This window comes from Hyla sarda, chromosome 1 (assembly GCF_029499605.1).
Source record: "Hyla sarda isolate aHylSar1 chromosome 1, aHylSar1.hap1, whole genome shotgun sequence".
Taxonomy (NCBI): domain Eukaryota; kingdom Metazoa; phylum Chordata; class Amphibia; order Anura; family Hylidae; genus Hyla; species Hyla sarda.
The window spans coordinates 433,588,399-433,613,730 of NC_079189.1; the positions used below are offsets into that span (position 1 = coordinate 433,588,399).

The following is a 25,332-nucleotide window of genomic DNA, read 5'->3' on the forward strand; positions in this document are numbered from 1 at the left end:
ACTGGTTTTGTTATGTGAACAGTCCAGTCTATAGTAGTTAAAGGACAACTGCAGCGGTATGACACTTATCCTCTATCCACAGGATAGGGGATAAGTGTTTCATTGCGGGGGGCCCGACCGCTCAGACCCCCTGTGATCTCCTGTACGGGGCGCCGCCATTAGCACTCATGGTGAGCGCTAAGGCCCGTAGCGTCGACGGTGACGCCCCGTCTCCTCCCTGTCCCCCATACAGTTCTATGGGGGAGGCGGGGATGCACGAACGCTGCCTCCCCGCCTCTCCCATAGATATGTATGGAGGAGGCGTGCCGGCTGCAACGTCATGCTGCGCCCGGCACGCCCCCTGCATGGGACAGCCGCTGCCCCGTACAGGAGATCACAGGGGGTCCCAGCGGTCGGACCCCCCACGATCAAACACTTATCCCCTATCCTGTGGATAGGGGATAAGTGTTAGTCATGCTGCAGATGTCCTTTAATCCTTCAATGCATGTATATAATCTATTATAAATGTGCCTGCATATATATTTAAGATTTCTTAGTGAAAAGGTCAGCACTTCTGTTCTGTGTATTAAAATTCACAACCTTGTTGCAGATCCATAGTGCAAGACACCATTGGTGTCAAATATTATACTGCAGTATATGATAGCAATGGCTCGACTTTTCCCTTTTCGCTTTGTTCACACACAGTATTTTGGCAAAAATGATAACCAAGAAAACTCTTTTGTTCCTTTGTTCTAATGATCGGTGTGGTCTCAGCAGCCAGGCTCTCACTGTCTAAGATTGAATAAAAGTTGAGGTATACTTGCTAAAATATGGTCATATTTTGACCTGTACTGCTGCACATATTTAGCGCTGTAAACAGCCAGAGATATGACCCAAATTAAAAAAGTTTTTTAGGCAGACGCTATGAATTTATGGGGCCCTGAAATTCCTGATGGCGGCCCTGGCAGAGAGCACTGTGGTCAGACAGAAAAGAACTTCACAACTTCCTCTGTAGCATACAGCAGCTTATAAGTACTGGAAGGATTAAGATTTTTTTTTAAAATAGAAATAATTTACAAATCTGTTTAACTTTCTACCACCAATTAATAAAAAAAAAATTTCCCCACCGGAGTACCTCTTTAACGCTGTATGTAATTCCAACCTTATAGTTTATTATATTTTTACATAAACAATGAGTCTGCAATACATTTTTATATGTCAATACTAAGTACTATAGAAGTAATAAAACAGGGTCAAGATCAGGCCATAATGTGAGCAGTAAAATTGCATAAAACCTTGCCCTATGAACTAACCATCTGACTACAATAACAAGCCCACGCTTCTAGTACAGAAGGGACAAAGTCAGGCATTACTTGCGTTTATTCTTTTTGAATCCTCCCAGGCTCTTCCCACAGTTATTTTTGTTATTTTACTGAAGGAATATTATATAATTACAAGAGTAATAGATACTTTAAGCATTACTGTCATTAATACAAATTGACATGTTGTTCTTCACCTAACTTTAACTTACTACTTAAGTGGCACTCCGACCAATCTTAACTTTGACATGTCTGGACGGTAAAACTAACGTGTTTTCTTTACGGCGCCCCATTGCCGGCGCTGATAGCCAGGGGGAGAGAAGCGGCGCCGACAGCCAGGGGGAGAGAAGGGGCAGCGGCACCCATTGCCGGCGCCGCTGCCCCGTTGCCTCCCCCCATCCCCGGTGGCATAATTACCTGGGTCGGGTCCGCGCTGCAGCAGGCCTCCGGCGTGCGTCCCCTGCGTCGTTGCTATGCACGGCGCAGCGCACTGACGTCATACGCCGCGCCATGCAGCGCATAGCAACGACGAAGGGGACGCACGCCAGAGGCCTGCTGCAGCACGGACCCGACCCAGGTAATTATGCCACCGGGGATGGGGGGAGGCAACGGGGCAGCGGCGCCGGCAATGGGTGCCGCTGCCCCTTCTCTCCCCCTGGCTGTCGGCGCCGGTACCGATAGTCAGGGGGACAGAACGGGCAGCGGCGCCGATAGCCAGGGGGTGAAAAGGGCCGGCAGCAGGGCTCTAGACCCCAGGGAAGGCAGGGGGAGAGAAGCGGGCAGCGACGGCCTCTCTCCCCCTGCCTTTCCTGGGGCGGTATCGGCGTATAACACGCACATAGACTTTAGGCTAAAAATTTTAGCCTAAAAAGTGCGTGTTATACGCTGATAAATACGGTAAATACTTTAATAAAGACTCAAACTTTTTAAACAAAATAAGTATGTTTAATCGCTTTTATCCTGACACCTATAACTTTTTAATTTTTCCGTATACATAGGGCTCATTTTGTAGCACCATGATCTGTAGTTTTAATTGGTGCCAATTTTGCATATATGTGACTTTTTATTCACTCTTAATTTTTGTGATGTGATGAAACCAAAAAGCAGCAATTTTGGACTTCTTTTTTCCACGTTTACGCCGCTCATTGTACAGGATCATTAACATTACATTTTAATAGTTTGGACGCATATGCTGATACCAAATACCGTATGTTCATTAATTAATTTATATATTTATTGATTTCTACACTTTTTTTTGTAAAATGGGGAAAAGGGTCCATTTCATTTTTTATTGAGGGAGGGGCTTATACACAAACATTTTTTAAAGATTTTTTTTCCTCTTTATTTTATATTTTTATGTCCCCATAAAAACACTTTAACACGTGTGCAAAATATACTCATGTTTGCATTCATATTATGGACACAATTTCCAACCTGACTGTGCTTCTAGAGGCCTGAACTGAAAGGATCGTTGTTGTGCATTTGGGTAATTAAAGCAACGATCTGGCTGAGACTTGTCTATAATACTGTTGCAATTACACAGGTTTTTAAGTCATCTATGGTCCCTTTCACACAACAGTACTGAGGGCAGTATATGGCAGGAGTATTCTAGGCCAATACTAGTATTGGGTCTAAAGGGCCTTTTACACAAACCCAGCGATCAGATGATAAATTAGCAGTGGCTTGTTTGTTGGTGATCGCTGGCATTGCGTGGTCTTGAAAATTATCATTGGTCGGCTGCACATCTACTTGTGTAAACAGGGAATATGCTGCTGACAGCGATGCGTATAAGGCTTAAGGGAGCGCCAGTCTGCTACAGTGATGGGTCTCCCCATCTAAAAGGACGCTTACACACAAAAAAAGGTGCACATTTTTCTATTATACTTTTTCTTGTGTACATTCAACCACTGGTTTTGGCTAACAAATACTGCTATGTGAAAGTGGTCTAAATCATTGTTTCCTTATTATGTGAGCCTTCTGTAGTATGGCCTTATTCACTTGAATTTAGATTTGAATCCGTTCATATGAAGTCTATTTATATAAAGTTTTGCACACAGGATTACCATATACAACAAGCCTAGATTTTCTATGGGTCCATAATATACCTCTAAGCCTTAAGTATATCATTGCCTCCGTGAGGCACCTTTTGCTCCCCTTTCTTTGCATCAGCGAATGCTTGATTGACTATGATGTACAAATAACTACTGGGGAATTTCAAAGTCATATAATTCTTTTTAGTCTGGTAAATAAAACAGATTCCGAAGAAAAAGATTAAATTCATTCGAAAAAGAGCTGTATTAGAACATTACGGGAGATTCCAAAGTGAAGCAATCTTATAGTGTAATAAATAAAACAGATTAAAAAAAAAAAATTCTGGGAATTATTAATTTTCCTAATCTAAAAGTTTCCAGCATCTTGGCTAACTATGCTTTGCAATGGACTGGATAGGGGTGAGGAACAGATTTGACAATTCTTCTGTAGACAGTGTTTTGCCAATCCCATGGCCTTGACAACATTACTAAAGAGGACCTGTGGCCAGCCTCCCAAAATTTAGGTTTTTGGGTTTATTGTCATTAAACAGCTTAGGATGCCCTGCTCATAAACCTTTTTACAGTTTCTTGATACCCCCTTTCATTTAGGCAATATGTGGGTTTATAGCTTGTCTGATAACTCAGGGAATTGTCACATGGGTGTTAAAATATTGGTAGTGAATATCAGGGGATGACTGTGATTATATAGTAAGGGACACACCCAATGACCGTATAATCCTTCCTGTCACTCCCGTTACTAAAATGAACCTCTTCAGGACACAGGACATACATGTATTCCCTGCATCCTGAATCCTTAAGGACGCAGGACATACAGGTATGCCCGTGGGAATTTTGGTCCCTGCCACTAGCCAGTCGGGGACCGGACCATGATGCCTGCTGAAATCATTCAGACGGCATCCCGTCACATCTCAGAGGGGGGTCCTGAGACCCTTCCATGTTGGCAATCGCGGGCGCTCAATTCAGACCGGCCATCTGTGGCTATACCGGGTCATATGGGTCTCCGATGACCCGGTGACCTGGAAAATAAGGGTGATCAGGGTAGTCCAAGACACCCCCGATTGCCCTGAAGGGATAGGAGTGAGGTGGCAGGGGTGCCACCCCTCCTATCCCTGCTACTGGTTGGTCAGAAGCAACGGACCAATAGCAGATATGGGGTGAAAGTTCATTTTCCCTGCCCTGCCCACGCAGGGTAGTCCGGGCAGAGCAGGGGAACCGTGATGTGAGTGGCGGTGGTGGTGGAGGTCCCTTACCGGGCAGCGATCAGGGACGGCAGGTGGTGATCCTCCAGCTTGCGCAGCGTGCGATCCTGCTGCAGGAGGTGAGTAGTTGCCCAGCAACATCTGCAGTGCTACAGTTTGGAGACCACTATGCAGTGATCTCTAAACTGATGGCCTCCAGATGTTGCAAAACTACAACTCCCAGCATGCCCAGAGAGCTGTTTGCTTTTTGGGCATGCTGGGATTTGTAGTTTTGCAAGATTTAGAGGGGTACAGTTTGGAGATCACTGTGCAGTGGTATCTAAAATGTGGCCCTCTAGATCTTGCAAAACTACAACTCCCAGCATGCCCACACAGCAGTTTGCTGTCTGGGCATGCTGGGATTTGTAGTTTTGCAATATCTGGAGGGCCACAGTTTGGAGATCACTGTACGATGGTCTCTAAACCGTGGCCTTCAAAATCTTGCAAAACTACAACTCCCAGCATGAACGAACAGCAAAAGGCTGTCTCGGCATTCTGGGAGCTGTAGTTGCTTGTCTCCAGCTGTTGCATAACTACAACTCCCAGCCTGCCCTTCGGCAATCAGTACATGCTGGGAGTTGTAGTTTTTCACTGAGTTAGGTAACAGAACCTAACTCACGGTTTTCCAACCAGTGTGCCTCCAGGTGTTGCAAACGTACAACTCTCAACATGCACCGTCTGTCAGTGCATTCTGGGAGTTGTAGTTTTGCAACAGCTGGAGGTTTGTCCCCCCCATGTGAATGGACAGGGTACATTCACACGGGCGGGTTTACAGTGAGTTTCCTGCTTCAAGTTTGAGCTGTGGCAAATTTTCCACCACAGCTCAAACTCCTAGCGGGAAACTCACCATAAACCTGCCCATGTGAATGTACCCTAAAAACTCTACACTACACTACCACAAGATAAAAGGGTAAAACACTACACCCCCTTACACTGTCCCCCCTTCCCCCAATAAAAAACATATCGTACAGCAGTGTTTCCAAAACGGAGCCTCCAGCTGTTGCAAAACAACAACTGGAGGCGCCCTGTTTGGGAATCAATGGCGTAGAATATTTGGGAATCAATGGCGTAGAATATTTTTGATAGCGGAGCCAATTGTAACGCTTGCATCCGAGTCCACCCCTATGCAAATCCCCAATCTAGGTCTCAAATGTGCATGGCGCTCTCTCACATCAGGGCCCTTTTGTATTTCAAGGAAACAGTTTAGGGCCACATATGGGGTATTTCCATACTTGGGAGCAATTGCTTTACAAATTTTGAGGGGATTTTTCTCCTTTTACCCCATATGAAAAGGAAAAGTTGGGATCCACACCAGCATGTTAGTGTAAAAAAATTTAATCTTTTCCACTAACATGCTGGTGTTGCCCCATTCTTTTCATTTTCACAAGCGGTAAAAAGAAAAAAAGACCCCCAAAATTTGTAACGCAATTTCTCCTGAGTATGGAAATACCCCATATGTGGATGTAAAATGCTCTGTGGGTGCACAACAAGGCTGAGGAGTGAGAGCGCAATATGTACATTGAGGTCTAAATTGGTGATTTGCACAGGGGTGGCTGATTTTACAGCGGTTCTGACATAAGCCCAAAAAAATAAATACCCATGTGAGAAACCATTTTGGAAACTACACCCCTTATGGAACGTAACAAGGGGTAAAGTGAGCCTTAACACCCCACAGGTGTTTGACGAATTTTCACTAAATTTGGATGGGAAAATGAAAAAAAATAATGTTTTCACAAAAATGCTGGAGTTACCGTAAATATTTCATTTTAACAAGGGAAAATAGGAAAAAAGCCCCCAAAAATTTGTCACCACGTTTTTTCTGAGTAAGAACATAGCCCATATGTGGATGTAAAGTGATCTGTGAGCGCACTACAATGCTCTGAAGAGAAGGAGCGCCATTGGGCTTTTGGAGAAAAAAAGTGTCCAGAATTGAAGGCCACATGTTTACAAAGCCCCCATAGTGCCAGAACAATGGAACCCCCCACGTGTGACCCCATTTTGGAAACTACACCCTCAAGTAATGTAATAAGCGGTGCAGTGAGCATTCAAGCCCCACAGGTGTCTGACAGATTTTTGGAACAGTGGTCTGTGAAAATGAAAAATGTAATTTGGGGTGTAAATGCTCACTGCACCCCTAATGAAAATTCTGTGAGGGGTGTAGTTTCCAAAATGGGGTCACATGTGGGGGGTTCCATTGTTCTGGCACCATGGGGGCTTTGTAAATGCACATGGCCCCCGACTTCCATTCCAAACAAATTCTCTCTCCAATAGCTCAATGGCGCTTCTTCTCTTCTGAGCATTGTAGTATGCCAGCAGAGCACTTAACGTCCACACATGGGGTATTTCCTTACTCAAAAGAAATGGGGTTACAAATTTTGGGGGGCATTTTCTCCCATTAGCCCTTGTAAAAAAAAAAATTGGGGAAAAACCTGCATTTTAGTGGATTTTTTTTCCCCTTTACACATCCGATTTTAACGAAAAGTCGTCAAACATCTGTGGCGTGTTAAGGCTCAGTGTACCCCTTGTTACATTCCTTGAGGGGTGTAGTTTCCAAAATAGTATTCCCTGTGGGTTTTCTTGCAGTTCTGGCACCATAGGGGCTTCCTAAATGTGACATGCCCCCCAAAAACCATTTCAGCAAAATTTGCTTTCCAAAAGCCAAATGTGACTCCTTCCCTTCTCAGCACTTTACATACACACATAAGGTATTTCCTTACTCGAGAGAAATGGGGTTATACATTTTGGGGGGATTTCTCTCCTTTTACTCCTGGTAAAAATAAGAAAAATGGCTCTACACTAGAAAGTAACAAATGAAGATTTAGAATGTTCTCATTCACTTTGATGCTTTTCCTGTGAAACACCTAAAGGGTTAACACACTTTCCGAATGTCATTTTGAATAATTTGAGGGTTTCAGTTTTTACAATGGAGTAATTTCTTGGGTATTTTTAACATAAAAGCCCCTTAAATCCACTTCAAACTTAACTGGTCCCTGAAAAATTCAGATTTTGAAATCTTTGTGAAAATTTAGAAAATTGCTGCTGAATTTTGAAGCCCTCTAATGTCTTCAAGAAGTAAAAACATGTCAACTTAATGATGCAAACATAAAGTAGACATATTGTATTTGTGAATATAATTTAATTTATTTGGAATATCCATTTTCCTTACAAGCAGAAAGTTTCTGTTGGAAAAATGCAAGATTTTCAAAATTTTCATGAAATTTTGGGATTCAAGTAACAACGAAAATGTACCACTATGTTAAAGTAGAATATGTAACGAAAAAACTGTCTCAGAATCAGAATGAAAGGTAAAAGCATCCCAGAGTTATTAATATATAAAGTGATAGTGGTCAGATTAGCAAAAAATGAGCTGCGTCCTTAAGGGGCTAAGTTCACTCCCACCTGACTAATTCCCTGAATTGTCAATACACTGTAAAAACATGTGTGATCAAGGTACCCTAAGCAAATAAATGAAAATGCAGTCTCATATATTTTTTGGTTTGGCTACAGGTCCTCTTTAAAATCTTCAGAGGTCCCTCCTACTCTCTAAGATAACCTGCTTATCTGGTGTACCGTTCAGAGCTGGAGGCCCTCTTGACTGCTTTGTAAACTTGATCCATACATGCTACACTGCCTCCTTTTTATAGGTCCTTCGATTTCACCTTGTAATAGGTCATCACTTTTTCAAATGATTCAACTTAGACATTATGTTAATGTTCTTGCCAAGGGAGGGTTTATTGAGTTTTGGGATTCACTCCCATTCTTGTTTATTAGAAAATAAACACTGTATTTCTCTCATATTGTAGGTTATTTGATGGATATTGATTCTGTATGCTTCTGTTTACCTGACAATTCATCTTGTAAAGTAATTTGATGCTGGTTAATAAAAAACAAACAAACAAACAAACAAAAAAGATTACAAAGCAAAAAGCTGAAGTTAATAGCAAGAAGAGCATTATTACCTTTTAAAAACCCACTCGAATTTGATACATCTGCCCATTTAATTTTTTTTTTAACTAAAAAAAGAATATAAAGCTTAAACTCCCAATTTTTTTCTACTTGATTTTACCAAGCAATTGAGTGCATTTTGGAAGATACAACCAGAGTTTCAATTTTATATCAGTTTGTGTTCACACAGTGCCTAGGGCGCTGCCACCTGTATATTCTGTCAGGCTGCCAACATTACAAAATGCAGTAATTCCCAGTGACACATTGCTCCTGAGATGGTGAAAATAACAATCTGCTGTCTGCAAACATATTGATAAATTTTAGTCAGAGATGTAAGGCAAATATTGGGGCCCTAAACACTGTTAAAGTGACTCTGGGATTTATTAAGTGTGTTTTAATGGTTTATAGCTTTTACGTGTTACCTCATATCTACTTAATGCTACCAGTTGTTGTATTGAACCTGTGCCCCACTCATGGTGCCCTAGGGGGCACTGCACCTAGATCATATGCCCTGACAGCCAACCCCACTCCTAGCTACACCCTTGTATTCTGTTTCTAACTGAGAATGAACTAACCTGTTTATTTTGCTTTTTAGATTGGAGCATCTCTTTTTGCCAGTAACATTGGAAGCGGTCACTTTGTTGGCTTGGCAGGCACAGCAGCAGCTGGTGGGATTGTCATTGGAGGCTTCGAATGGAATGTAAGATTTTGTAATACAGGTTTGATACTTTTGCCTGTGATACCATACTATATTACATTTTATACAGCTGAAAGGAAAATATTGCTATTGCAACCAAAAACATTCTTGCACATTTTATGTTTAGTCAATTAGAAAAGTGAAGCTTTTACAATTTAAAAACATTTTCTTTGATATCGTCATTGTTCTGAAAAATACATTTTGTTGATTATGTATATTATTGTGCACATTATGTATATTATTATGAACCATTTTGTAGAAATCCGTAGATTTTAATGAACCAGTCAATTTGTGAAGCCTCAGTTATATACAAAGAGATCCAGACAATCGAGAGCGCTCATGGGGACAACTGCCTTGTGTAAATGATCACCATGACTCTTGCCATAATTTCTTGTACATGCACAGATACGTCATATAAATTATCTAGAAGTTTTCCAAACAGAACAATATACCTTCTTAGCTATTACTACTGATCTTTTACTTGAAACTTTGGCACATGGTGATTAAAGTTACAGAGCTTATCCTTTAGCATGCTTTAGTTCTGTTTCACATGAGGGTAATATAGTGCATTTTGAAATCCATGTTATGGCCACAAGTCTCAACCTGACTGCAGGTCTAAAGGCCCTAACGAACAGTATTATACATTACTATGATCTTGTCAGTTTGGTTAATAGGACCTCTGGTGAGGCTTGAACTTCTGGTCCATTCAACATCCATATTATGGACAGAAGAAGATATTTCACAAACTGACTTGTAGCAGCAGTGGCATCCTATTACAGTACTATGCTGGAATTCAGTGAGCCCTTTATAGAAACCTTGCTTAATTTGATACACTTAATTTTATATACCTAAATTTATACGCCAATGGGACCAATGGATTTAATTATTTAAAAGTGCGTCCCAATACTGTCTATAATAGGTGTATCACCAACCCTCAAGATAGGTAATAAATGTGTGACCACTGGGAGCCCCAATACTGAGCCCCCCACTGCAGTAGCAGTCTACCATGCATCAAATAGTGCCATTTAATGTCTATGAGACTAATGGACACAGGCATGTACTGAACTCTACTCTACATGTTGTCTACATTGAATGGGTCATGTAAATGCTCAACCACTACTCTATTCAAACTCCTTACTGCAATTGTGGAGGGGTTGTGGACCCCCTGTTCTGGTGGAAATGGCTACTTCCTTTCAATATCCGAACAACTGGTTTTCTTTTTTTTCCTTTTTTTTGTGTGTTATAAATATGTTATAAATATGGGAGCCTCATCCATGCCCATAGTATGGTCATGTAGTAAGTGTCAGAATACGCATGAAAATACTCCATGTGAACTTCCCCTAATAATGCTAGTCAGCAATAATTTTATTGCTGTGCAGATTATACAAAATAGTGACCTACCGTATATACTCGAGTATAAGCCGACCCGAATATAAGCCGAGGCCCCTAATTTCACCCCAAAACCTAAGAAAAGTTATTGACTCGACTATAAGCCTCGGGTTGGAAATACATCATCCCCCCATGTCATCATCCAGACCCCCGTCATCATTCCCCCCCCCCCCATCATCACCGCCTGTCAATCCCTTCATCAGTGGTCTTAAACCTGCGGACCTCCAGATGTTGCAAAACTACAACTCCCAGCATGCAAGGACAGCCATTGGCATGCTGGGAGTTGTAGTTTTGAAACTTCTGGAAGTCCGCAGGTTGAAGACCACTGCGGCCTTTGTCATCATCCAGACACCCCCCCCCTTTAGTTTTCTACTCACCTTCCCTCGGTGGGAAGGAAGGGTGAGCTGGTCCAGGCCATCTATGCTGCAGGGACCGTCCGGTGGGGAGGGCTAGTTGTTCCGGGCTGTACATTTTCACCGGGAAGCCCTCTTCTCCGCTCCGGGCCGGCCCCGGACTAGTTATATTGCCTTGACGACGACACACAGGGACGTTCATGCGCGTCCCTGTGCGTCGTCGTCAAGGCAACGTCACTTGTCCGGGGCAGGCTCGGAGCGTGGAGAAGAGGCCCCCCCCCCTGGTGAAAATGGACAGCCCGGAATGACTAACCCTCCTCACCGGACTGCAGCATAGATGGCCCGGACCAGCTCATCCTTCCTTCCCACCGAGGGGAGGTGAGTAGAAAACTAAAGGGGGGGTCTGGATGATGACGAAGGCTGCAGTGGTCTTCAACCTACGGACCTCCAGAGGTTTCAAAACTCTGAAGGCTGTCCGGGCATGCTGGGAGTTGTAGTTTTGCAACATCTGGAGGTGCGCAGGTTGAAGACCACTGAGAAGGGATTGACAGGCGGAGAGTTCACTCGAGTATAAACCGAGGGGGGGGGGGGGCGTTTTCAGCACGAAAAATCGTGCTGAAAAACTCGGCTTATACTCGAGTGTATATGGTATCTTTTGATGGGATATTATTTATTCCTAAAAATAACAATATTAATTGGGGCGACCATTTTGTCTAAATATCCATAACATCCAGAATAAGATGCCTAAATGTCATCCAGTAGTTATTTAGTTTAGGACATGAAGAGGGACCCCTTCTCCCCACAGCTTCTCCCACGCATATCTTCTATATGTGCATACATATTTGCTATCCTTTCAGGAGTATAATACCATCTTAATAATTTTTTATGTTTGCATCTATATATTCTGTACATTGGCAAAACCTATAAGTAATCTTAAAGGAGTTCCTCCATTCTTGATCTAAAAAGTTTTATGTCCCGTACTGAAAGATGTATGATTTTTTTTCCTAAATATTTCCATACTTCTTAATTTATTGAATTAATTGACAGAATCAAATTTATTAAACAGTGACGGATCTGTAGATATTTATCAAAACATTTTCATCAGGTTCTTATTATACAGATGGGCCACTTTCTCTAATCCATTCTTAATCCATGATGACAGATTTAAATCTGATATAGATGCCTGATCTTTCCTTTTCCCACGATTTTAGTGTGTATTTCTACCCATGCCCTCATTGATCCCCGAACCAGTGGGTTCAGCAACCTTATCCCTGTTTTTTTTCCGAAAAACCATGTATTATAAGTCCTTGAAATTATAAGGATATACATCCTAATTTTCAATGTTAGCCCAATGTAATATATATGAGGAGTTCCACCAAGGTTTCAAAAAGGATATTAATGTAGCTATGTAATAATTTCTTAGGTAAGGAATTCCCAGACCTCCTACCGTACAATTTTTATATAATACATAGCTATTTTTGGTCTTTTTCCTAGCCATATATAGTAAGAAGTAAAAAAGATTGTGGTAACCAGATTGGGATAGTTTTAGATATAAAATTTTAGGTAGCATGAACATGTGGAATGCTGAAACCCTTCCATAATACCTCTTTCTTTAAGACTCCTCTGGTCTCTTTCTCCCTTTTATTTCTATTTTTTTAAAGACCTCATAATTACTTCTTTATAGATTTTACATTTTTGCTGTAAGTCTGACCCCCAAGTAGTCTATAATGTACTCTTTCCATTCAGGGTCATATCTTATTTGCATGTCTCTTAAAGGGGTAGTCGGGCGCTAAACATCTTATCCCCTATCAAAAGGATAGGGGATAAGATTAGAGATGTACGAATTTTAGAAAAATTTGATTTGGCCAATTCGCCGAATTTTCCCAAAAACATTTGTTTTGTTCCGAATTTTGTCGTGACGAATAGCTATTAAAAATGGCTATTTCTGGCCTACAGAGAGTCTCAATTGGGGTGTAGAACACTTTGCCTTGTCCTAACATGCATAGGGAGTGTGCTGTGTTAGTGAAATAAAACTGTTATTCAGTATGACATGCAGATTACAGGCATCGCTATTAGAATAACTGCTGCAGAGCATCTGGATGTGGCAGCAGGAAGACCATATGGCATCAAAATTGAAGAGAAAAAATAGATTTTTTAATGTAATTTTTATTTAATTAAATTTGAATTTATTTACATTTTTTGAGTACCCATTCTGGTGAGCATCGAGCTGGCGGTCCACCACGAGGCGAGCTACCACCTGTTCCAGCCCATGCCCGTGCCTCCTTGCAGCATGAGGAGACCATATAGTGGCTGAATGACACAGCCTGGAGTTGGCGGCAGCATGAGGAGACCATATAGTGGCTGAATGACACAGCCTGGAGGTGACAGCAGCATGAGGAGAACATATAGTGGCTGAATAACACAGCATGGTGTTGGCAGCAGCATGAGGAGATCATATAGTGGTAGAATGACACAGCGTGGAGTTGGCGCCCGCATCAGGAGACCATATAGTGGCTGAATGACACAGCGTGGAGGTGGCAGCAGCATGAGGAGAACATATAGTGGCTGAATAACACAGCATAGTGTTGGAGGCAGCATGAGGAGACCATATAGTGGCTGAATGACACAGCGTGGAGGTGGTGGCAGCATGAGGAGAACATATAGTGGCTGAATGCCACAACATGGAGGTGGCAGCAGCATGAGGAGAACATATATAGCGGCTGAATGATACAGCCTGGAGTTGGCAGCAGCATGAGGAGACCATATAGTGTCTGAATGACATAGCATGGAGGTGGCGGCAGCAGGAGGAGAACATATAGTGGCTGAATGACACAGCATGGAGGTGGCAGCAGCATGAGGAGAACATATAGTGGGTGAGAAAAAGGCCCCCATTTTGTGCCGGTAGCGAGGGTCCAATAAGGTGGAGAGCCAGAAGTCATCCCGCTGCCAAATGGTGACAATTCTGCAGTCACTACGCAAGCAAGTGAGCATGCATCGTGCCATCTTAACTGTGCTCCACTGTGCCCATCCCCTCCTCACCCTGTTCAGCCCCCACAGCGCTCATGTGGCCATGAAATGTAGGCCCCACGTCTCCAGTGCCCTGACCAGCCATCGTTTTCAACACATGTTGTAGTAGATGAAGCAGTTCATCCCGTAATCCTGGCGTCTGACTAATAGGGCTTCCTCAAAGGGCCTGAGCAAATGGCAGGTGTCACGTATGAGCTGCCACTGGTTCTGGCTGCTGCTGCACTGCCAGGAGGGAACTGGCTGACATCACTTGGCTACCCTGACATACCACTCCGGGTGAAGGACTGTATCATTGGGTCTGAGTGAGTGGTCCTTATTGGACCTTACATTGTTTTTTAGCTGGCAGCAATTACTTACCAGCTTTATCATACTTGGTTATTGTTTCCTACTGTTTATATCCCCTGATGAACCCCATATTTCTCCACTCTGTTTTGGAGGGGGGGGGGGGAATGCGTTGGGATTGATTACTTCTTCCTAGTGTTTAATTGCACAGGTTGCAGTGTGTAGGATAACACTGTTGTGATAGGTGATGGTATTGGAACCCCATTGATCTGTGTTGGCTCTCCATCCATCGGACCTATACTTTATGTAAACTTGTATTTGTTTCTTGAGGACTACTTATCTTATCACTAAATGCTATTAAAGGTTAAGTTTTAATTGAGCTAACTATTCTACTTCTGTGAACTATTGTTCTAATAGCTCTATTCATTATCAGCTATCTTCTACAATTTCAGTGAATCTGCCACTGGTTCTCATTGAAGTTACACAGGGGAGTCCCCCTATCCGCATTGATCATCAAGAAATCGATGATGGCTTTTGTCTGTTAGTATAGTTGGTAAAACATATGGAGGGTGGAATTCCAACGTGTGTAAATGTTGCAAACAGACTATGTTGGGGGATGCCGTTCTGACGCTGCAGCTCAAGGAGGGTGTGCTTTGCGGTGTATGAGTGGCTGAAGTACATGCAAAGTTTCCTTCCCATTGTTAGGATGTCTTGCAGATGGGGGGGAATACTTCAGGAATCGCTTGATAACCACATTGAACATGTGTGTCATGCAGGGTGCATGTCTCAGTCTTCCTTGTCGCAGCGCAGACAAGATGTTCTTCCCGTTGTCTGTCACCATGGTTTCCATTTCCAGTTTTCATGGAGTAAGCCATGATTCGATTTCTTGATGAATGACTTTTAGCAGCTTCTCACCTGTGTGACTCCGTTCGTCAAGGCAAACGATGTGAAGAACAGCGTGACACCTCCGTGCCCTGCACACATGGTATGCTGGAGGGGCACTGGGACTTGTCCATGCAGTGGAGGCTGAGGACAAGGTGGAGGATGAGTAGGCGGAGTCACACACTGTCACAAGACCAACGGCCTGAGAGCATGGAGGCAGAAGCGGCATGACCTGTCCAAGTTGCTGGTGTTGTGGCTGTGCAGGAACCACATTCACCCTGTGGGCTGTAAAGGACATGTATTGTCCCTGACTGTAGTTACAGCTCCAAACGTCGGCACTGCCGTGCACCTTGGTACACACCGGCAGGCTCAAGGACTGGACCACCTTCTGTTCCACAAAATCGCAAAGAAATGAGGGCTTGGCACTCTCCACCTCAGCTCGGCACAAGCCATCAGTTCTCTGAAAGGTGCAGAGTCCACCACTTGAAAAGGGAGGGACTGCAGCACCAGTAACTTGGACAGTAGCACGTTCAGCTTCTGCACTGTTGGATGAGTGGGCGCATACTGTTATCTCTTGGACATGACTGACTCGAAGTAGGAGGAGCAGGAGCATCTGGAGGGGCATAAGATGGGTATGATACACAGCTCCCTTAGGCTGAGGCGGTGGAGCCTTGGCTGGCTGAAACACTGGGTGATGCAGCAGGCTGGACCACCACATCGGAGCCACGGTTCTCCCATGCTGCTTTATGGTGACGCTGCATATGTTCATGCAGGGCCGTGGTGCCAACATTGGGACCCTGGCAATGCTTCACCTTCTGCTGACACATCTTCCATGTGGCCAGGTTAAACTACTCCGGATGCTTGTTGAAAAGCTGATTTTCCCACCAACAGTCCACACTGATTGACTCCTACTGCCGCCAACTCCAGGAACCTGTTTCACTACCTCCCGGGAAGGTAAGCTGCCGCGAAGCAGGTGGTCTACCCTGGGCACGTTTGGCTCCAGACTTTCCACTTCTGCCACCATGCTGACTGCCAACCATGCTACCACCTTGCTGGCTCAGCTGCTGCCTCACAGGCAACCTGCAACCCTCTTCTGCTGATGATGATGAAGCTCCTTCTGCACCCAGCTCCCAAGTGCGATCGGCTTGATCATCATCATCGAATTGTGTCTGCATGTCACTGATGTCCTCCTCAGGTTCCTCAACAGTGTCTGCTTCAGGAGCCTGAATGCTCGCAACATCACCTCCCACACCACTCTCCTCATCACTATTTGCTCGCCAAGCATAGGAAGCCTTGCTGGCTCAGCTTCTGCCTCACGGGCAACCTGCAACCCTCTTCTTTTGATGATGATGAAGCCCCTTCTGCACCCAGCTCCCAAGTGCGATTGGCTTCATCATCATCATCGAATTGTGTCTGCATGTCACTGATGTCCTCCTCAGGTTCCTCAACAGTGTCTGCTTCAGGAGCCTGAATGCTCACAACACCAACTCCCACACCACTCTTCTCATCACTATTTGCTCGCCTAGCGTAGGAAGCGACGAATGTCTCCTCCAATCCTTGGATGGGCAGTAGCTGCTGACTGTCCTCTAGATCGTCCTCACTAAATAGTGGAGCTGAACCCACAACATCAGATACTTCTGTAGGGGAGGGAACAGCATAGGACCGAGGCAATGGGAGGACAGGAACTGCTCGTGAGTTGTGTCTGAGGAACCCATCGACTGTTCACTGGGGGTGTCAGATATCACTTGTGATGAAGTGGATGACCATGTTAACGAATCGATGATGGCAGATGGGTTGCTGGTCGAGACACGACTGCTAGCTGATACTGGGAGCTCAGGCCTCTCGCTGCGACTCCTGCTGCCACTCGCCCCTAGTCTGCTGCAACATCTGCCTGATGAATTTAAGCCTCTGCCACTCCTCTGTGCATCTCCTGGCACTTCTCTGCGTGCCATACTTAGTGCGCATATGAGGGGAGTACAATACACTCCACTACACTTAAAAAAGTATTTGCGTACAACACCAGCCAGTGAGTACTTTTGCCTGGCCGTTCAAAGTATTGAGGCCCTCAAGACTTTAACAGGAGCAAAATAGTACACCACTTAGATGTATGTATGTGGTATGCACTTATGAGGGGAGAAAAATGCGCTATAGTACGCTCAGAAAAGTGTTTGTGTACAACACCAGCCGGTAAGTATTTTTGCCTGGCCTTTCACAGTATCTAGGCCCTTGAGACTTTAACAGGAACAAAATAGTACACCACTTAGATGTACGTATGTGGTATGCACTTATGAGGGGAGAAAAATGTGCTACAGTACGCTTAAAAAAGTATTTGTGCATAACACCAGCAGTACACAACTGTTCTGCAGCACACAGTCGCTGTGTACTACACCCAAAATTGCACTTTCTCTCTCAATTTCACTCCCTTCCCTATCAGTGCTTCTAGGCAGGATTTGTGCTTGAGCTGCATCGCTGCTGTTCTATGCAACACACTGTGCAGCACACTGCTTTCTGTCCCTCTCTGTAATAGAACGCTGTAGACAGTGACTGGGAGGTGAATCGCTGCAGTAAGAATGCTTTTCTATCAAACACACACTGCTCTCTGTCCCTCTCTCTGTGCAACGGAACGCTGACTTGAATAGGAGGTGAATCGCTGCTGGAAAAAAGCTTTTCTGTGCAACACACAGCGAGGATCGGTGCAAGGGACGGAATATTGTGACATAATGGGCCTGCCCCCTCGTTATGTCACGCCCCGCCCCCTCAATGCAAGTCTATGAGAGGGGTGTGGTGGCCGCCACGCCCCCTCCCATAGACTTGCATTGAGGGGTCGGGCCAAGACATCACGAGGGGGCGGAGCCATGATGTCACAATACTCCTTCCCCTGCACTGCCCGTCATCATCCACAGAGTGATCCTTACTCTGTACAGCTTAAAAACACAGGTGCTGTAGGAGAGATCGCGGTTGTCCCCATTGGCGGGATCCCTGCGATCTAACATCTTATCCCTTATCCTTTTGATACGGGATAAGATGTTTAGCGCCGGAGTACCCCTTTAAAATCTATTTTCTCTATATCAATCGATAAAGCCTGAGTTTTATGTTTGTTTAAAAGGTACATTGATAGTCTCCATATTCTTCTATTGCAGACATCACCCCTGCCAATGATTCTGAAGGATTTATTAAACTCAATATTATGTCATCCACTTATAAGGATATAGTGTGGCACCTATCCCCTATACTAACCCCCGTGATTCTTGGTGATTCTTGAGTCCATATGAATGGCACATGCAAGGTGTTCTGTTTGATATCCCCATGATAAATACAATTAACACAATGAAAGTTTAATGAATACAATGTACAAATAGCTGAAAATATATCTCCCTGTAGTACTGTAGTGCCGAGAGGGCAAACGACCACCTTAGGCGGCCATATGCCTTCTCGCATCCAAAGCTAAAAGCAATGCGGTCTTTGCATCTATCTCAATATGATACAGCAAATCTAACATCCTGGTGTTGTCACCCATCTGGCATTATATCTTCATTGATCCATTTTTATCAAGTCTGGTAATAAGGAAATCAAATGATTCACTAAAAACTTTAACATCTCCATTTAAAGAGGTTATCCAGGAATAGAAAAACACGTTGGATGTGGTTTTACAACTTGGCTCCATTCACTTCAATGGAACTGAGCTGCAGAACCACACCCAACCTGGAGACAGACTGGGAGCGGTTTTGGAAATAAATTACCTCTGTTTTTCTATTCCTGGATAACCCCTTTAATAAGCAGATAGGTCTGTATTTTTTAGGTTTATTCAATTCTTTCCCTTCTTTAGAAATTTTAATAATTAGGGCTTTTTTATTATAAGATTTTGAAAAAAAAATTTAAGGAAAGGTACAAACAAAGCCCAGAAGACTTGTAATAGAGATTCTGGAATCCATCTTGTCCAGCAGTTTTACCTTAAGGTAAAGAATTGATCACCTCCTTAAAGGGGTACTCCACTAGAAAACATTTTTTTTTTAAATCAACTGGTGCCATAAAGTTAAACAGTACTTATCAGCTGCTGTATGCTCCACAGGAAATTCTTTTCTTTTTGAATTTCCTTTCTGTCAGTGCTCTATGCTGACACCTCTGTCCATGTCAGCAACTGTCCAGAGCAGAAGCATATACCCATAGCAAACCTATCCTGCTCTTGCTGTAAAGTTAGTGTAGTTCATAATATAGTACCTATGTGTGATGGTGGTCTCACAATTCTTCTGTGATTTTCACCCCAATATTTATTTTTAACAGCATACAAAATTACTCAGGCCTCTGGGTTTCCCAGGTGGCAGTGTGGCCGAGACATGATATCACTAGTCAGGTGTGCGAAGGGAGCCTGCCCTTCTCCAATTGGTGGAGTGACCACTGGGTGGAAGAGAGATCATTTTGCAACAGCTGTAGGCACCCTGGTTAGAAAACACTGGTCTTTTGAATGGAATGCAACTCATTTGTGTTTCAATGGGTGGGGTAACTGATGTGTGAGATGAAGGAAAGTGACCTCACACTTACAAACAAGGAACTATGGGATGTGTAGTTTTAGAGAACAAACTCCAACAGGTAATACCTAGTTCACAGTGTTTCACTGTATTATGGTAATCTCCCAACATAGCCATTAAGCCCCAAGACAAGCGCAGATCCTTCCTAAGCATGTCCATTACTGTCTGGCCGTTACGTACTAAAATCACCTTATGGTAGAAAACCCCTTTAAGTCCTTTTGACAAATAATCTGCTGTATCTGTTTGAAAAGAATCAGCTTCTTGCAAATTATAAAGCTTCGAATAGTACTCAGTGATGCCGGCACCTATGTCCTTAGGGGTGTAAAGTTTGGTACCTGCTATAGAATGTGTTAGGAAAGAAATTTGAGATTTTTATTTTGAGATTTAAACTTTGAGACAAACAACTTTCCTGCTTTATTATTCTGTGAGTATAAGTTAGATTTTGACTTTCTCAAGTCTTTTTTTATATTTGGCCAGTAATAAGCTTGCCTCACTGACTTCAATTTGTTAGCTATTCCTATATCTGTAGCTGGGTATGTTGGGAGTTGTAGTTTTGCTTTGTGCAGTAGAGGCACTAAGACAGAGTGGGGAATTAAGTGAATATTAATTAGCTGGGCTGAGCGCTAAGCAGTGCTGATGTCACTGTGCCTGAGGCTAGGATCGTAGCCCCGCCCATGCCCAATACTCTAAAAATAAAGATAACTTCTCAACGGAGCGACGGATCCGGACACAGAGGTACCATTTTAATATAGCGTCACCCGCACTACCAGACAGTACAGCTGGTTAGTGCGGGTAAAACTTGTGACAGATTTCCTTTAAACACACTTCATTACTCACCCAAAAAAACACACATAAAAAAAAACCTCATTCATTGAATATTTCATTCCCATAAAACCACTTTGTGGCAGAATGTTAAAAATGCCACATTGTTATCTGGGGGAAAGAAAGAGAAAAAGAAAAAAAAAACAACCACTCTGTGGCAAGATGTTAAAATGCCACATTATTTCCCAAAGGAAAGGAAAGAAAAAAAAGATGAAGAGAAAAGACATAAGTCTGAAGCCTTTAGTGGGCTCTATCCCAAGACCATCTTATTCATATTACAAATTTACTTCACTGAGACCCATTCTTCCTGGATGTTCTTTATTTGAGCAGTTCCTTTCTTCTCTATGGCAGGTACCACAATTCCCCATCTAGCCAAGAACTCTCTGCCTCCTCCAAATATACATTCATGGCCGTATTAAGTATTTCTCATGGAAAAGGATTGCAGTAACACATGTTTTGCTATACAGATGTTTATTCCCTTTGTGTGGATTGGAACTAAACCAAAAAAAAGGGAGGAAAAAAAGCAAATTGGACATAATGTCACACCAAACTCCAAAAAATGGTCTGGACAAAATTATTGGCACCCTTTCAAAATTGTGGATAAATAAGATTGTTTCAAGCATATAATGCTCCTTTAAACTCACTTGGGGCAAGTAACAGGTGTAAGCAATGTAAAAAGCACACCTGAAAGCAGATAAAAAGGAGAGAAGTTCACTTAGTCTTTGCATTGTGTGTGTGTTCCACACTAAGCATGGACAACAGAAAGAGGAGAAGAGAATGGTCTAAGGACTTGAGAACCAAAATTGTTGAAAATATCAACAATCTCAAGGTTACAAATCCATCTCCAGAGTTCTAGATTTGCCTTTGTTCACAGTGTACAACATTATCAAGAAGTTTGCAACCCATGGCACAGAAGTTAATCTCCCTGGGTGTGGACGGAAGAGAAAAATTTATGAAAGGTGTCAACGCAGGATAGTCCGGATGGTGGATAAGCAGCCCCAAACAAGTTCCAAAGATATTCAAGCTGTCCTGCAGGCTCAGGGAGCATCAGTGTCAGCGTGAACTATCTGTCGACATTTAAATGAAATGAAACGCTATGGCAGGAGACCCAGGAGGACCCCACTGCTGACACAGAGACATAAAAAAAGCAAGACTACATTTTGCCAAAATGAACTTGAGTAAGCAAAAATCCTTCTGGGAAAACGTCTTGTGGACAGATGAGATCAAGATAGCTTTTTGGTAAAGCACATCATTCTACTGTTTACTGAAAACGGAATGAGGCCTAAAAAGAAAAGAACACAGTACCTACAGTGAAATATGGTGGGGGTTCAATGATGTTTTGGGGTTGTTTTACTGCCTCTGGCACTGGGTGACTTGAATGTGTGTGAAGCATCATGAAATCTGAGGATTATCAACAGATTTTGGGTCGCACTGTACAGCCCAGTGTCAGAAAGCTGGGTTTGTGTCCGAGATCTTGGGTCTTCCAGCAGGACAATGACCCCAAACATATGTCAAAAAGCACCTAGAAATGGACGGCAACAAAGCGCTGGAGAGTTCTGAAGTGGCCAGCAATGAGTCCAGATCTAAATCCCATTGAACACCTGTGGAGAGATCTTAAAATTGCTGTTGGGAAAAGGCGCCATTCCAATAAGAGAGACCCGGAGCAGTTTGCAAAGGAAGAGTGGTCCAACATTCCAGCTGAGAGGTGTAAGATGCTTATTGATGGTTATAGGAAGCGGCTGATTTCAGTTTTTTTTTCCAAAGGGTGTGCAACCAAATATTAGTTAGGGGTGCCAATAATTTTGTCCAGACCATTTTTGGAGTTTAGTGTGACATTATGTCCAATTTGCTTTTTTTCCTCCCTTTTTTGGTTTAGTTCCAATACACACAAAGGGAATAAACATGTGTATAGCAAAACATGTGTTACTGCAATCCTTTTTTGTGAGAAATACTTTACTTTCTTGGAAAATGTCAGGGGTGCCAACATTTACGGCCATGACTGTATAATTGAATACGATATTCCATCTTTTTGAATTTGCAGACAGGTTGGGTATCCCCATCTATAACATATTTGATTGTTCCGTAATGCCAGTGCTATAGGTTGTAATGTTCATTTCATCTGTACTGTTGACGCTGAGAAATCAGATTTTTTGCAATGGTGCTGGCAGGCTCCCCAGTTTTTGTTTTATCGAGGAGAAAAAATGTATCTGTGCCACAGTGTCTCTAGGCATTGATGTTTCAAGATGTTTTGGACACAGGGTACGGTGTGCCCTATCGATTTCTAGTTCTGATTCAGTGCGTGAGGAAAGAATTGTTTTAAAAATGGAGGCGATATATTCTTTTAGTGACATTTGAGATACCAATTCTGGGATTCCTGTTAACTTAATATTATTATGCCTGCTCCTGTCTTCTAGATTTATAATCTTATTTTTTAGCATGAAGACCTCCTCCTCTAAGTTCTGATGAACCTCTAGGAGCTTAATATGTGACGTTATACAATCTTCCCTTTTATTTTCAACTTTATCCTTTGTTCTATCTGCGCATATTGATTTGGAGAGGTTTGATTAACCCGGCTATATCGTGTTGAATTGAGCTTTTTAACATATCCTTTAAGAAGGCATCAATCTCCACATTTCCCGTAGCTGGGATACTCAGTAATACATCCTCCTCTCCTTGTGTATTTAGTTGTGTATTATGTGTGTATTATGTATGTGATATAGACATAGTTCATAAACAACTACTATTTACCTAGGGAAGGTCCTCACTAATCCTCGTTAGTTACATAGAGCATGGAAGTCACTTTTTGCAAAGATTGTTATTTTCTAGTTTGGTTTGAACTAATGGGTCATGTTAATGCAGAGTACTTCCTATTATATCCTTAGTTTCCAACCCTAGAGAGGATTATGTACTTGCACATGAGTAAATGATATGGAGCCGGTTAAGCATTTACAATTTAATTCAGTCTGCAGAACCCTTTATTTATATACAGAAACAGTATACAATAACTAGAACTTAATTGACAAGACAATGACAGAAAGTCGCAATTATAGTCATTACAGTCAGTCATTGAACAAGGCATATACTTTCAAATTTAAAATATACAGTGCATTTGGAAAGTTTTCAGACCTTTCTTGCAGACTAAAATTAGGGTTCCCCCATCATTCTACACTCAATACCACACAATGACAAAGTGAAACAGAATGTTAGAAATCTTTGCTAATTTATTGAAACGGAAAACTTAAATGAAATGTGGTAGCCTGGGGGATGTAGGGTATGGGAAGTGTAGCTGTGCGGTAAGTAAAGGGTGCTTGTTAACCCTTGCTATTCGTGACACCAGGTTGAGGGCTCCTCAGTAATGCTTGTCCTACCGCCACCCTTCCCAAGAGCGATAGGGAGGTAGATAATAATAAATTGTCCACAACCGGAGAGTTTTCTGAAACAGGATTAACTTTTACTGAAGGTTTTCTGCAAGCTTCATAAACGGAACAGTCTCTATGCATACAACTGTTTACCTTGGAGATTGACAAAGGTTGGAACTTTAGCAATTTAGAGTCTTTTAGTATTGTGTGCTGTTCCACTGGATTTAGGGGATTTAGTTGCGGTCCAGTAGTCACCCTAGCATTAGCAGCGTTTAGATTAGAACTCACGGTTTTAGTTCAGCTGAGGCCGGTAGGTTTTCAGGCCTAGCGTGTCTTTGAAAGTTACGCACAACGGTCCTGCTAGTCCGGCATCCATGAGAACAGCTACACAGCGATAATTGGATTCAGCTCCCTTATATGGGCAAGGGCTGGACTAGTGCTAATTGGTCCATACTGATGTCAATCATCATTACAAAGACTTGTGGGTAACATGTGACCCAAGGACCTCTAAAGGTCCTCCAACATACCATAGAGGATATTAACATGGTCACATGACCGAAGGTCCTGCGACTCTAAACAAGGTAAGTACTATACATTATTATAAAATTTATATTATTATTATTATTAAATATATACACGTATTAACATTAGAGAATTAGACTTGAGGAGAGGTGACTAGGGGCTGTCCCACCTGAGGAACCCTACCTGAACATTGTTACTCTGACTTTGGGGACCTCTACACTAGGTACCGTAGGTAATACGGTACCGGGACACCACAGAAATGTTACATATACATAAGTATTCAGACCCTTTACTCTGTACTTAATGCTCCTTTGGCAGCGATTACAACCTCCAGTCTTCTTAGGGATGGGGCCAGAAGGTTTGCACATCTGGATTTGGGGTTTTCTGCCATTTTTCTCTGCAGATCCTCTCAAGCTCTGTCAGGTTGGATGGGGACTGTTGGAGGAATGCTTTTTTAAGTCTCTCCAGAGATGTTTCATGATGTCTTACACTATACACTATAGCAGTATGTACTGTAATGGAAATGGAGAAACAGACACAAAAACGCAGTGTGAACCCAGCCTTAGTTGTTTCTGTATCAGTACAGTGTCTGGTGTGAAGAGTACGCGCTAGAATAAATATCACCAGAGCTCTGTATAGATGCTGAAGTGGTAGGGAATACTAAGTAGTTTAACCCCTTAGGGACTCAGACTATTTTTACCTTGAATGGGCACTGATACAAAAACTTTTGATATGTTGTAAAGCATGCAAAACCAATAGGTTTTGCAATTGCTTTCATTAGAAAATTTTCATTATTTCATACAGAAAAACCAGTCAAACAACTGCCCCCCCTGCCTGCTAGGTCACATACTAGTCCTGCTGTGTCCATGCATCATCACCTATGTAATTGACACACTTCTTTGATTGACAGCTGAGTGTGCAGGTCTCAAAGCTGAAGAAAA

At 42.8% G+C, this 25,332-nt stretch overlaps 1 protein-coding gene across 1 annotated transcript in view; it reads left to right on the forward strand.

Moving 5' to 3' along the window:
* Window positions 1-25,332, forward strand: part of SLC5A1 (solute carrier family 5 member 1) — a 125,957-nt gene that overhangs the window by 34,059 nt on the left and 66,566 nt on the right. The window contains exon 3 of the mRNA XM_056530789.1: window positions 9,128-9,232. Within this exon, the coding sequence (XP_056386764.1) occupies window positions 9,128-9,232 (105 nt within the window). The remainder of the gene's footprint in view (window positions 1-9,127; window positions 9,233-25,332) is intronic.